The sequence below is a fragment of the Strix aluco genome, chromosome 2, assembly GCF_031877795.1.
Source record: "Strix aluco isolate bStrAlu1 chromosome 2, bStrAlu1.hap1, whole genome shotgun sequence".
Lineage (NCBI taxonomy): Eukaryota > Metazoa > Chordata > Aves > Strigiformes > Strigidae > Strix > Strix aluco.
In genome coordinates, this window is record NC_133932.1 from 134,130,583 (window position 1) to 134,142,617 (window position 12,035).

General features: G+C 44.0%; 1 protein-coding gene across 1 annotated transcript; it reads left to right on the forward strand.

The window, feature by feature from the left end:
- Positions 1 to 977: 977 nt before the first annotated feature.
- On the forward strand, positions 978 to 12,031 carry CLNS1A (chloride nucleotide-sensitive channel 1A). The gene is made up of 7 exons (XM_074816436.1): positions 978 to 1,170; positions 3,398 to 3,534; positions 5,788 to 5,895; positions 6,622 to 6,732; positions 7,196 to 7,369; positions 8,899 to 8,983; positions 11,410 to 12,031. The coding sequence occupies exons 1-6, from the start codon at positions 1,019 to 1,021 to the stop codon at positions 8,964 to 8,966; spliced, it is 750 nt and encodes a 249-aa protein (XP_074672537.1). The 5' UTR covers positions 978 to 1,018; the 3' UTR covers positions 8,967 to 8,983; positions 11,410 to 12,031.
- The last annotated feature ends 4 nt before the right edge of the window (positions 12,032 to 12,035 follow it).

Here is a 12,035-nt window from a genome sequence, read left to right on the forward strand (position 1 = left end):
AGCATCTCTGAGTCTTGTTCAAGATTAAGTTTGCCTAAGTGCCCACTGAGGGCTTTGAGTCTGCTATCAGTGAGTTATTTTTTTAATTCACACCCCAGGGCTACCTGCTACTTTCTTATCATAGCCAATCCCCAAACTGGTGAGCTACACTGAATCCACAAAACAGTCTGGGCAAGCAGGATTCTTAGGCAACGTTCAGAAATCATCATATTGTGAGAAACTGCTCAGTTGCCGATTATCCATAGCTCAGACAGGACGCGGTGTGAAGCACTCACTCTTTATTATGTTCTTGCAAGACCGGGCGCCCCACCAGGTGGACGCACCTACCAGCCATCATGCAATGGTTTATATCCCTTTCTCCCAACCGCCAGTTCCCTCCCCTGATTCCTCATTGGCTGAGTACTACAGGGTGTACAGACTTCCCGAACCGCCTACCGATACGCCCCTTCATGTATGTGTTCATACATCGCATGTTCATGGAAATGAACCTTGGCTTTCTCCAGGGCGGAGAAGTTAATATGCATGAGCTCATCACGCAAGCCTACTAAGATGGAAAAGTTTGCCCCAAGTCTTTCGGTATCTGCATCCATCTAAAGCCAGTTCCAAGTACTGGGTCATCACAGTTAACAAAAAGACCACTTGCCTTCTAGCCCTAGGCCAGGGATTTCAATGCTTGTGAATTGCTCTTGTTGATTGCTTTGGTGAATCGCTCCTGCCCTTCCCATCAGGCTTATTATGCGAAAACAACATTCTTTCCCTTACAATATGTTGCTATAAGTAAATAATTTGCAAGGGCAGGGGTCCTTTTTCTGTATCAGGGGCGGCCGTCGTCCACCCCCAAAGGCGGGAACGGCTCCAACGTGGCGGCGGCGCGCGCCCGCGCCACCCGCCCGCACCATCGAGACCCGCACCATCGAGACGCGCCTAGAAAGGCCCGGCAGTGTGAGGACTTCCGCTTCCGGTGGCTGCTGCGGCAGTTCCGCTTCCGGCGGCCGCGGAGGAGGAGGAGGCGGCGGCGATGGTGGAGGAGGGGGGAAGCGGCGGCGGCGCCATGAGTTTCCTCAAGCGGTTCCCGCCGCCGGCCGAGGGCGTTCGCCACCAGCAGCCTGACACGGAGGCGGTGCTGGCGGGGCGCAGTCTGGGCGCCGGCACCCTCTACATTGCCGAGAGGTGAGGGGGGGGTGTGGGATGTGTGTTACGGTTCTCGGGGCACCACCCCCGTAGGCCTCGGGGTGCGGGGGCTGCCCTGAGGGGGCTCGGGGACCGTCGTGTGAGGGACTGCCTTGAGGGCCCTCCCTAAGGGGACTTTGTGGGTTACCCGGTGAGGGTGAACCTGGGGGGGAACCTTCTCTGGTGGAGACCAGGCTGGGAGCGTGGGTGTGGGCCTCACTCCCGAGGGGTCCTTTTGCCTGGGGGGGGAGTGTGGGGCCTCCCCTGAGGGGCTCTGCCTCTGAGGTGATTGTGGGGGTGTCCCCTGAGGGGACCTGCCCGAAGGGGGATGTGGGGGACTTCGATGAAGGGGGCTGTCATGTGGGGGAGGCCGTCAAAGAGGGCTGTGAGAGGCAAGCTCTGAGGGGAGTCCCCGCTATTCCTGCTCTAAATGGTGTTTTAAGCAATGCAAGAGAGAACAGCACAACAAGGGAGCCCGGCTGGCCGGTGCATTAAAAACACGGCACCTCTCTTCCATTGACAGACGGGGGAGGACGGAGCTGTGGCTTTCTGTTGTTATTAACTACTGTGGTCCTTCGAAGTCTCTCATGTGGCATTAATCACGTGGGCACTGTGTGTTCTTACTAGGCAGCAATCAGTTTGGTTATTCTGCAAGATGTTATCTGAACTCTTTATAGTTTCCTTTAAATCTTCTCTCTATTGTACAGTTCAGGAAGACAGCTTGTTGATTAAGGCAATGTAATTTTCTTTAACTGTGGAGAAGTACTCTAAATACGGTGTGTTTCTGCAGCAGAACAGTGTTGTTAGAACAAAAGTGCCATCTGAAACATGCACTGAGGAGTGAATTGTCTTTTAAAACCTTTAGACTATGAAGCATTTATAAAATGGGTGATATTATTTGAAGGGTTTTAGTCCTACCTGAACGTGTTAGTGGTGTTGTCTTCCTCTTGGAGAGGAATCTCTCTGGAATTTCAGTTACTGTTTTCTGAAGTTGTTTCATTGCAGATACAAGGGTTTCTGTTCGCGCAGCATCTGCTCTCAACACGTATGACATTGAGTTTCCTTGTAACTTGCTTTCAATAGATTTTTGTGAGAGGCACACACAAGCCTGCCAGCTTCCTCCCCACACGTTTCCAGTGCGTCGCAGAGCTTTTACCAGAGTCACTTGCTGGTAATGAATAGAAAACGCCAGAGTTTGCAGGAGTGCCGTGCTGTGGGAGAACCGGGCACCCGGGAGCACAATGTGGCTTTGGATCTGTGTGCTGACTCCACGTCAACCGCTGTAAACATTCAGAACTGGCCGATCGAGGCTAGGAAAGAAATTCCTCACTCCCACTTCACTAGCTCTTGCTCTCAGCTTGATTTCCCAAGGCGAGGAGCCTCCTGTGACCTTTTTGTTGGTTTTGTCCCTCCACAAAAACTTCCGAACGCCGAGTGTTGCGTGTGGTGGAGGTCTGGCTTTCTGCCCCTCAGCATTTCTGTCCGCTGTGTGACCTCATTGATCACAGACACCCAAAACTAGCTTGAGTTTGATTTCTTGGCTGTTAGAAAGACACTTGATCCTTCTGCTACGAAGGAAGTAGCAGCCCAGTGGTGACAACCTGTGCTGTCTCTGTGGTTAGGGACGAGAGTGAAAATGAGGGGAAGCAGAGGTTATAGCACATAAGTTGTGAGGGAGGGAAGAAAAATAACCTGACTTTGTTACCTTTGCTGATCACAGAATTGGGTGCTTTTCTACATACAGACTATACCCGCATCAGATCTGTAATATTCCAGAAATTACGAGTGATTTTCCTTTCACTGTTCTCTTTATCTTGAAAAACCACAGAACATTTAATAGTTTGAGTTATAAATCACACTCTGGAACCTCTCTAGTTATCTTTAGGATTACAGATATCTACAGGGAGAAGAAAATGAAGAGGTAGGGAGGGAAATTCAGTGTTTAGTGCAAATGTGCTAAAGCTGAAATGTGTTTAGGGCGCTCATCTTCACGTTCTTTAATAAAAGGTTTCTTTTACATCAGCCATCAGTTAATGCTACTGCAAGGTCCTGTTAGGGCAGGTCCAGGACCGTGTATTACCTGAGAGTGGGGTAAGTGCCCTGTCCAGTGTTACTCACTTTTTTGGGGTTGGTTTGCTTTTTCTGCAGGTGTGAGTCAGAAACAAACAGAGGAATCTATGGTACCTAACTTGTCTCTATTTTTTTTGTTTTTCCCCCTCCTTGTTAGCCGCCTGTCTTGGCTGGAAAACTCCGGAGTTGGCTTCTCCCTGGATTATCCCACTATAAGTTTACACGCCGTCTCCAGGGACCTGAATGCCTACCCGTGGGAGCACTTGTATGTCATGGTGAATGCCAAATTCGAAGGTATGCCTGGAGTGTTGCTTAGTGTTCCCACACAGTCCTGAGCAGCACGATTTCTTCTTCAAAAAGAGTAAATTTTGGTTTTAAAGGTTATATGCTTCATTCACGTAATAGCTTGTATTCTCATTTCCCTGAGGATAGTTATTTTAGAAGTATAGCTTTGCCCTTGTTTAGAGTCATTTCTATACTGTTCTGCTCTCAGCATGTGACTATGTACAGCTGGAACCACTGAAAATTGGTTCTCTGCTCTTATACTCACTTTAAACAATTTCGCTCCTCTGCAGTCTCTGTGTGATGCCATCTTAGGTATCGTTTTTGCTTTATTGAATTTATGTTAATGTTGCTACCCTCTCCAGGCTTTATGAATTCCTGCTGTTTCACATTAGCCTGCAAGCTTTCATTCATTTTCTCCCACAGCTTGCTTAAAAAAAAAAAAAAAGACAATAGCTCATGTTACCAGGCTTAATGGATCTTTGTAGTTTTCCCACAAAACCAACATTTGCCCATTTTTGCTTTGACCTAGAGAAAAGCTTTCTGTTTCATTGTTTATATGTAGATTTTCTATGTTTTTGATGTATCAGTTTTTTCTGCTGGCAGAGCTTTTAATATTTTAAGCATGTCATAAACTGCTCTCAATTGAAGAGTAACGGGTGTTAAGCCTTGAGCAGATCTCCCTTCCTCTTCATGCCTACTAGCTGTTGTAGTTAAAGGTTAAAATCTGGCATCTAATTTTTCTTTAAATAGTCGATATACTGAAAGTACTGACAAGACTCTGAGGAGGCAGAGGCATTTTTAAGCTATTAACACTCTTCGTTATTTCCTTCTCTCATGTTACTAATGTTCTCTGACAGTCTATCACTACAAATAATAAGAGGACGTGTACGTACACCTCTTGGTTCTTTTCCCTCATTTTCTTTTAACGGTGTTTACTCTGAAGTAAACTGAGCCTATTCTGAAGAAAGACACTGTTTCTAGCTTTTAATTCATTTTGTGTTTGAAAATACAGATATGCTGTGATAGTTTTTATCTGTAAATCCTTAATAGACTGATTTTTGTGTTTGTTTTTTTTTTCATATATGAACGCTGGCTACAGTAAATCTTCTACAGCAAGTAGATTTGTTTAGTTTTCAAGTCTAGCCCTGGCCTGCACACTTAACTGCTCCATAGTGTTAAACCCAAACCTCTCCACTTTTTTGGCTGCTGGAGTCTTCATTCTTAGTTGGGCAGGGTACATTTTGTTCTTCCTCTGAAAGTTTTTGTCGGGCTCTCTGTGTGTTTGTGCCTTATCCTCACCCCTTTTTTAGAAGCCAGTGAGAGGTTGACTTCATTGAAAACAAAGAGCTGGGCTCAGCAGTAACAAGCTGTGCCTGCGGGTGTCAGTTGGAAAAGGATTGGGTAGCTTCCTTGGACACTTCATTTTTTGGGGCCACTGGCTGGCAGCTTCTTGGCTTCTTCATATTCTTGGTGGTGCCAGTTTTGTATGTGATAAAAGCCACTCTCAGTGGAGCGTATTCTTCTTTTTCTGAAGAAAATAATTATGCACTTTTGAGGCTGTCAGTGCGGTGTCCCCAGCCACAACGTGATGACCTGTAACCATCTTCTTTGGGGTTTTTATATTTATGGAAAGAAAAACGTCACGTTGTTGCTTACTTATTCATGTCTGTAGTGCACAGAAGTTGGGAAGGATGGTTTTGCTCACAGTTGTCATTGGCTCTGGGTGCACTTTCTACCTCTGCCATTTGCTGGCTGGCCAAGAATGTCAGAAATCGAGTAGAGATCTTCTGTAAATCTCAGAGTCCTCTGTAAGAGGCTACACTGGAAGCAAATTGGTTTCATGACAGTAATGTTAAGGATCTGTAAAATTAATGTGATTTAAAAAATACATATATAGCGTTGTGCACGTAAATGATAATGTCTGTGAACTGTGGGGCTCTTCTGAATACAGTTCTTTTTAATAAGAATCGGGCAGTTTTCCTGAAGTATGTGAATACGTCAGGTGACTATTACAGAAATCTAAAATCCTAAAATCACAAATAGGGAAGTTTTTGTGTGTGTCGCAAGTGTTGCGGTGCTGTGAGAGGATCTCGTGTATCTGTAATGTGGATGGGAAAGGGTTGCTTTGTGCCTCTCTCAGGTTGTGTCCAGGCTTCTGGTTTGATTAGGTGTGTTCCTGAAAGAATAAACAAATGTTACTTTTTTTTTTTTTTTTGACAAAATAAACATGTTTCTCTTAAATCTTTCAATTTCCTAAACAAGAGGAGACAAAAGAGGCTCCCATGACTGAAGGGGAGGAGGAGGAAGACAGCGACGATGATGTTGAACCAATTGCGGAATTCAGATTTGTACCTAGCGACAAATCAGCCTGTAAGTGGAGAGGGAAATGGCGTTTTAGCTTAAAGTCCTGGCTAAATGTGGAAGACACTGGGGTATAGAGATGTAAACGATGCAATCCTTTAGTGTCCTCCTCTAATTACTTGATTTCTGTGTGCTGAAAAGAACAAAGCACACAGAAATTATCTTGCTTGAAGCTGGAATGTTTCAAGCAGCTGCTTCGCAAGGAGAATTCCAGTGCTTTGGAATAGAGACTTTAAATATATGACACAGATAATCTCATCTATATATATTTGCAGAGAGCTTGTATGAGAAACATCTTTTAATTCCAAATTCGGTGATGTCTGAGTCAGTGACAGTTTCATTAGGGACATGCTAATGCCCAGACACCATCGCTGGAAATCCTGTCCGGTGTGGAGCTTACAGTTGGATCCAAGAATGTTATGTGTTAGATGCTGTAAGGAATCCTGTAGTGGGAAACCACAGACTGAACTGTCCAGAGATAAGCCTTTATCATCAGTGAAATAATGGAAAAGTGTTGTAAGAGGATAAAGCACCAGGCTGGATCTAAGAAACCTGGTTTGTTTCTTGCATGGCTGCTGGCTTGTGGGATGATGCTTTCAAGTACGAATTCGGTGGTGGGTCTGATAAAGGAATATTCTCAGTCTCGTTCATCACCTAGTCCAGGATTTCTTGCCTGTTGTTGTGGGGTATTGGTGGAGAAATGAGGGAGGTTTGTGTTCATTTGTGCTCCTGCAGTGGAAGCCATGTTTACAGCCATGTGTGAATGCCAAGCTCTGCACCCAGACCCAGACGATGAAGACTCGGACAACGATTACGAAGGGGAGGAGTACGATGTTGAGGCCCACGGTTTGTAACAGTTGTTTCTTTTGAAATATCTGCCAGCACTTGGGTATCTGGAACTTCTCCTGCAGTATCTGTCATAAAAATGGTTTGGTCTGTTTAGAAGTTCCTTGTTTATTACTCATCGAAACATTCTTCTTGCCACAGGCACAGTATAAATACTCAGAAATCTGCAGAAAATCTGTAGTTTAGCTGTCACTAATCACTAGAATTCAGCAAAAACGTTATTCTCATTGTCAGAAGCCCCAAGACACAAATGTCAGCCTTTTTCTGTTCCCAGTGGAAGAGCTCACACAAGTTCAGCACTCAATTCACATCACTGTGTATATTCTGTGACCGATGTAAGCAGCCTTTTAATCTCAGTCAGTTAATCTGAGCATAATTTGCCTAGCTGTTGTCCTATTCCTCCACCCCTGCTTGATACAGGCTCTTAAACTTGGGTCTGATAAACATGAACTTGGTTTTGCAGAGCTAGAACAAGGTGACATCCCGACCTTTTACACTTACGAAGAAGGATTGTCGCATTTAACTGCAGAAGGTCAGGCCACTCTGGAGAGGCTAGAGGGCATGTTAGCCCAGTCTGTCAGCAGCCAGTACAACATGGCTGGAGTGAGAACAGAAGACTCGATAAGGGAGTTTGAAGGTAAGAAACACTTTTCTTTTACTGAGGAATATATGAGAGCAGTGGTTCTCCAGCCTGGCTAATCCCCAGACACCAGGACTGAGCAAGTGTCATGCTGCGGGTGATGCCTTACCACGCTGTGTGCATCAACAGCGATTTTATCTTTGTTCACAACCTCAGGGTATAAAAATGTCTGTGGTGCCCTACTGACAGCATGTTGCCTGCTGTGGATTGAGGGCTGCTGCGTGAAAGAACGAGGACCACTGTGTTAAGAATTCTTGATTTTTTTAACTGGTATGATTTCCGGGAATAGTGGTAGGGTGAAGTTGACTGAGGATTAAAAAAAATTGTCAGTCTACACTGGGACTAGGAAGCAATTTCCACTCTAAAGAGGTAATAGGGGTTTTTTTGTTTGTTTTAATTACCCAACACTGTAAGTTAATAAGTTAATAATCCTCTCTGTGTGAATTCAGAAACATTGAAATACACTGGAACACACAAAATAATTTGCTTTTCTGAAGGATGCTGTCTCTTAAGGCTACTCATTGTTCAAACATATATTTAACGAGTAGGGTTTCTTTTTGTCAGAAAAAAGCCCAGTCTCTCAAATTCTGCCTTTTCTGCATGCTGTTTTCATTGGAGCAATATATTACCTGGGAGAACAGGGAAGTAGTTTAGTAGTATTGCTTCTTTGTTTGACATAAATTGCAGGGTTTTGGTAAGGCCTGATGTTTTTGAAGGATGAAAAATGATAGAGCTGTTGTGAATTTCTAGCTATCAGCTTGCCTAGAATAGTCAGTAGAATAATAATAAATTGTTCTCATCCACATGGATGATTTTTTAATGTATTTATTTTGTCAGTTGTTTACAGGTTCTATTTATTCCGCAACTTTGAATAAAATTCTATAAAGATAACCTTAGGTGATATACTTGTGTGTTAGTGGTGCCCTTCATTTGAAAATTTTGTCAGGTTTCTGAACCTCAAAATTTTGAAGGTTGAAGTTAATTGAGCAGCAAGTATGTCACATGTCTTAAAGCCATCTTCGTCAGTTTTATTTGCCTTCCTAATCTGATTTGCTACGGTACTGCTTCTTGGTTTGCTACAATTATTAATATCCCCAGGGCTGCTCAGTTACAGCATTTTGTTAATTTTTGACATTATAGTACAGAGCGATTGTTCCTTTTCTCAACTTGATGATTGCTGGGAGCGGTTTCAGAACAGGATCCAGCCTCTTTCTGTTAGAGCATAATTAAAGCTATTAAAAGGAATCACGCCATTTGTTACACTGAAACATCATTAAAAAAATTAAACGTTTTAAATCCAGTATTTAAGTCTTTTAATAAGATAGGGTGAGATGAGGTTATAGGAAGCGGTGACGTTGTTAAGTCCAGCTGAGAGCTGGAACAAAACCACAAACTTGTGAGCACATCAGTTTTCTCAGCCACTTTCCCAAGTTCAGCAAAGGAGTTTTCTGTCCTGGCCATCTCTTGTCAACAGAGGGCACTCGCTGTCTTTCAATGTGACAGCATCGTTGGCTGTTTTTTTTCAGATGGGATGGAGGTGGACATAGCACCAGTGGTTGCGGGGCAGTTTGAAGACGCAGAAGTCGATCACTGAGGAGGACGTATGCTGCTGTAAGTTCTTGTCTCCCAACACCAATGCTTTTCAGTCCTGCAGAGCCTTTTGTCTCTGTAATTTGTGAACGCAAACGATCCCAGATCTCCTACAGGAAGTATCGTGTGATGTCAGGATGATGGTGATTTAGAGAAGGGGAAGGTAGCTGTAGTTAGCACAAGTATGGAAAGATGTTTAATGATCTGTCCAAAATTTTCTGTCGGTGTAAACCACCCCGCTGTGTGGGTAACCTGTGTGGATGTGCCAGTCTGGAAGACAGGTCAGCCCTTTAGTAGATTTAAGAATTGTGCAATCTCAAAGGCTTGTAGATGCTGATACATGAACTGGGAAGTTACTGTCCTTAGTATCTGTTATTTCACCCTTAGCGTGCAAGATTTCCCAGGCCTTTCAAGGGGGCAGAACATTTCATAGCGCTGCAAGTTCATCTCTTCCTTCGCTGTAAGTGGAGCAGGAACAGTTCCTGGTAAAGTTCCTGAGCTGTCTGGATGGGATTGTTGTCAGAAGTGCACAGCTTCACGACAACACCCTGCTTAGGTGGTTGTGCCAGTGTGCCCTCTTGCTTACATCACCTGTACTGCTTTTTTCACGTTAGTGGCATTACAAGATGTGCCAGTTATCCCAGTTTTTCTGCCTCTCTCACAAGTGAGACTGCTAGCTTTTGCCTTAAAGTGAGCACAGAAGTATCCCGCTCAAAATGCCAGAGAAAACTGTTATGGGACAGACAGCCAAAAGCTGTGGGAGAAAAAAGGAAAAGGGGCAGGGGAGGAAACGGCCACAAATAAGATGACAGGCTGAAAAAAGTTGATGGAAATGGGTCAGAAGCAGTTGGTTGGGGATTACAGTGTCACTGAGAAAGAGGCTGCAGTCCCCGAGAAAGGCTGTTGCAGAGGGGTGATGTGCATCTGCTTTCCTCGTCTGTCATTTTTCATTGTTTCTGAATTTCTGCAGTTCTGTTTTTCTGAGATTTCTGATCTCAACTGATCCTGAATGAATATTTATTGTTTGGTGTAAGAGCTCAAACTTTTCTTCAGTTGCTCTTCCTACTCTGGGAAAGACTGTGCAGTACGGAGAGAAGTTCTTCCAAAAAAAGACAAGATACTGGTTGCCCCACCAGTGGATGGTTATCTTATTTGATAAAGGATACATTTTAAAATTAGGGAAAACTCTTCAGCTGTAGATGAAGTGCCTCTTTGTGAATGGAAAGCTTGGCTCTGATGACTCCATCTCCAAGATTATTTCAGTCCGTGGTTTAAAATAAAAATCATGCTATTGAAAATTGAATGGTTATTGTCCTGGTTTAAACTTGAGCTGGATTAAGGAGAGTTAGTGGCTGGTAGCAGATCTCTAAGGAGCCTGGAAGTGCTGGTGGAAGTAGTGTTGATGGATCTTCTAGCAAAGCGCAAAATACACCCTGTAAGAAGTAGTTTTGGTCAGTGAAATTCTTCCTGCTGTTTACTCCGTGCCTTCCATGGTGTGGCAAGTGGCAGTGGGAGATGAATGCTGCGAGAGGTGACTGAGTTAGGGAGTCCTCCTGTCCTTCTGCTTGTGCTGATCAGAGCTGAGGAGCTGACCCGTCAGGGCAGATCACGTGATCTGCACGTGCAGCATCAAGTGTTGCAATGACGTTGCTCCAGGTAGTAGTTTGGGAGCTGTGGGTGCGATGAGTCTTTTTAGAGTAACCACCAGCCTGACTGCAGTGATGTAATTTAAGTAAGTTCAAAATACAGGATGTAGGGCAGCAAGAAACAACCATAAGGCGTGAAGTGGCACCAACAGCTCTTGCAGGTCTGTGCTAATCACCCTGCTAACAATTTTAAGCACAAGGGTGGCTTGGTTCTACACTGAAAATAGGGGCAGAGAGGGAGCACGCTGTGATCTTGGTACTCTGTGGAGCAGCTCGGCCCTTTTAACCTTCTGAACTGCAAGCACAATCTACGAGAACATCTTGTTGGTGATCCTTTAGAGAGCAACGCGCTGCCCTGCCTCTAAAGCGATGCCCTTGTGTTGCATGTTACTGCTCGTTACCCAAACGAGATGCGACAGTTGCCTGCTGAAGCTCCTGGAAGACTTGCCAACAGTTGATTGTGGGACATTTCCACTGGTCACGTCATAAGCGGTGTTTTGTCTGTCATTTCACAAAGTTGCAGTAATTGTTCTGAAGCAACTGGTGTGTCTGTGTGTGGAGGGTGCAGCGGGGTCTTCCAGGATCACAACTGCCGATTGTAAGCGCGTGCTGTCCTTAGCTGACCTGAGTTTAGAGCTGCTGCCAAAGGCAAAGATGCTCAGCCCTTCTGAAAATTCGTGGGCTTGCAGTAGAGTGCTGTCCTCTGTCACTGCAAACAGTGGATAGCTACTACTCTGTAAAGATTAATAAGCTCTTATTTTAATGCCAATCAGTTAAACTTGGTGTCTTTGTATTTTTCAGATTCCTCTTGTGGCACTTCCAGAATAAGCTGTAAAACTGAAGGCATTGCAGTGACTATCGGGAGTTAACCTTTCTTTTAATGACCTAAGCTTAGACATCTAGGTCTATAAAATGCTTTTATAGATGTTTAAAACAGGGTTTGACATTTGTGACCACTATGGAGTTATTTAAAAAAACAAAACAAACAAAAAACAATAAAACCTCTTGCATCTAACACTTGAATGGGGCTGATCAGAGGTCATCTCAAAGAAGCCTTTGTAGGAATTCTAGGACTTCAGAAATAAAACTGTAAGTAGAACAGAATTTTAGATTGTCCTAGAATTTTTCATATTTTTGTACCTGTTCATTGAGTGGGTGGAGTAGAGTGGAAACAGAAATGTTGCAAAGCTCAACTAAAAGGAAATAGGATTGGCCAAGGATTAAAAGCAAAGCTAAATTTAATGCCCCTCAAGTAACTGGCTTTATCAGTTCAGTGTTCTCTCTTTCATTTCTCTGAGAGCAGAGTTTGGGTGGTAGAAGAGATGGAATACAGTTTGTAAAGTCCTGAAAAAGAGGACTGTTTTGTGTCTTTGTATTAAATGTTAACAACATTGTTAAATAAACTTAAGATTTTTGTATCTCACATC

What these genes read in the sequence shown, in the direction of transcription:
- CLNS1A (XM_074816436.1), top strand. Translation starts at nt 1,019, where the DNA reads ATGGTGGAGGAGGGGGGAAGCGGCGGCGGCGCCATGAGTTTCCTCAAG. An exon ending in ACCCTCTACATTGCCGAGAG is followed by an intron (nt 1,171 to 3,397) that starts GTGAGGGGGGGG and finishes CCTCCTTGTTAG; the next exon opens with CCGCCTGTCTTGGCTGGAAA. An exon ending in ACCTAGCGACAAATCAGCCT is followed by an intron (nt 5,896 to 6,621) that starts GTAAGTGGAGAG and finishes GTGCTCCTGCAG; the next exon opens with TGGAAGCCATGTTTACAGCC.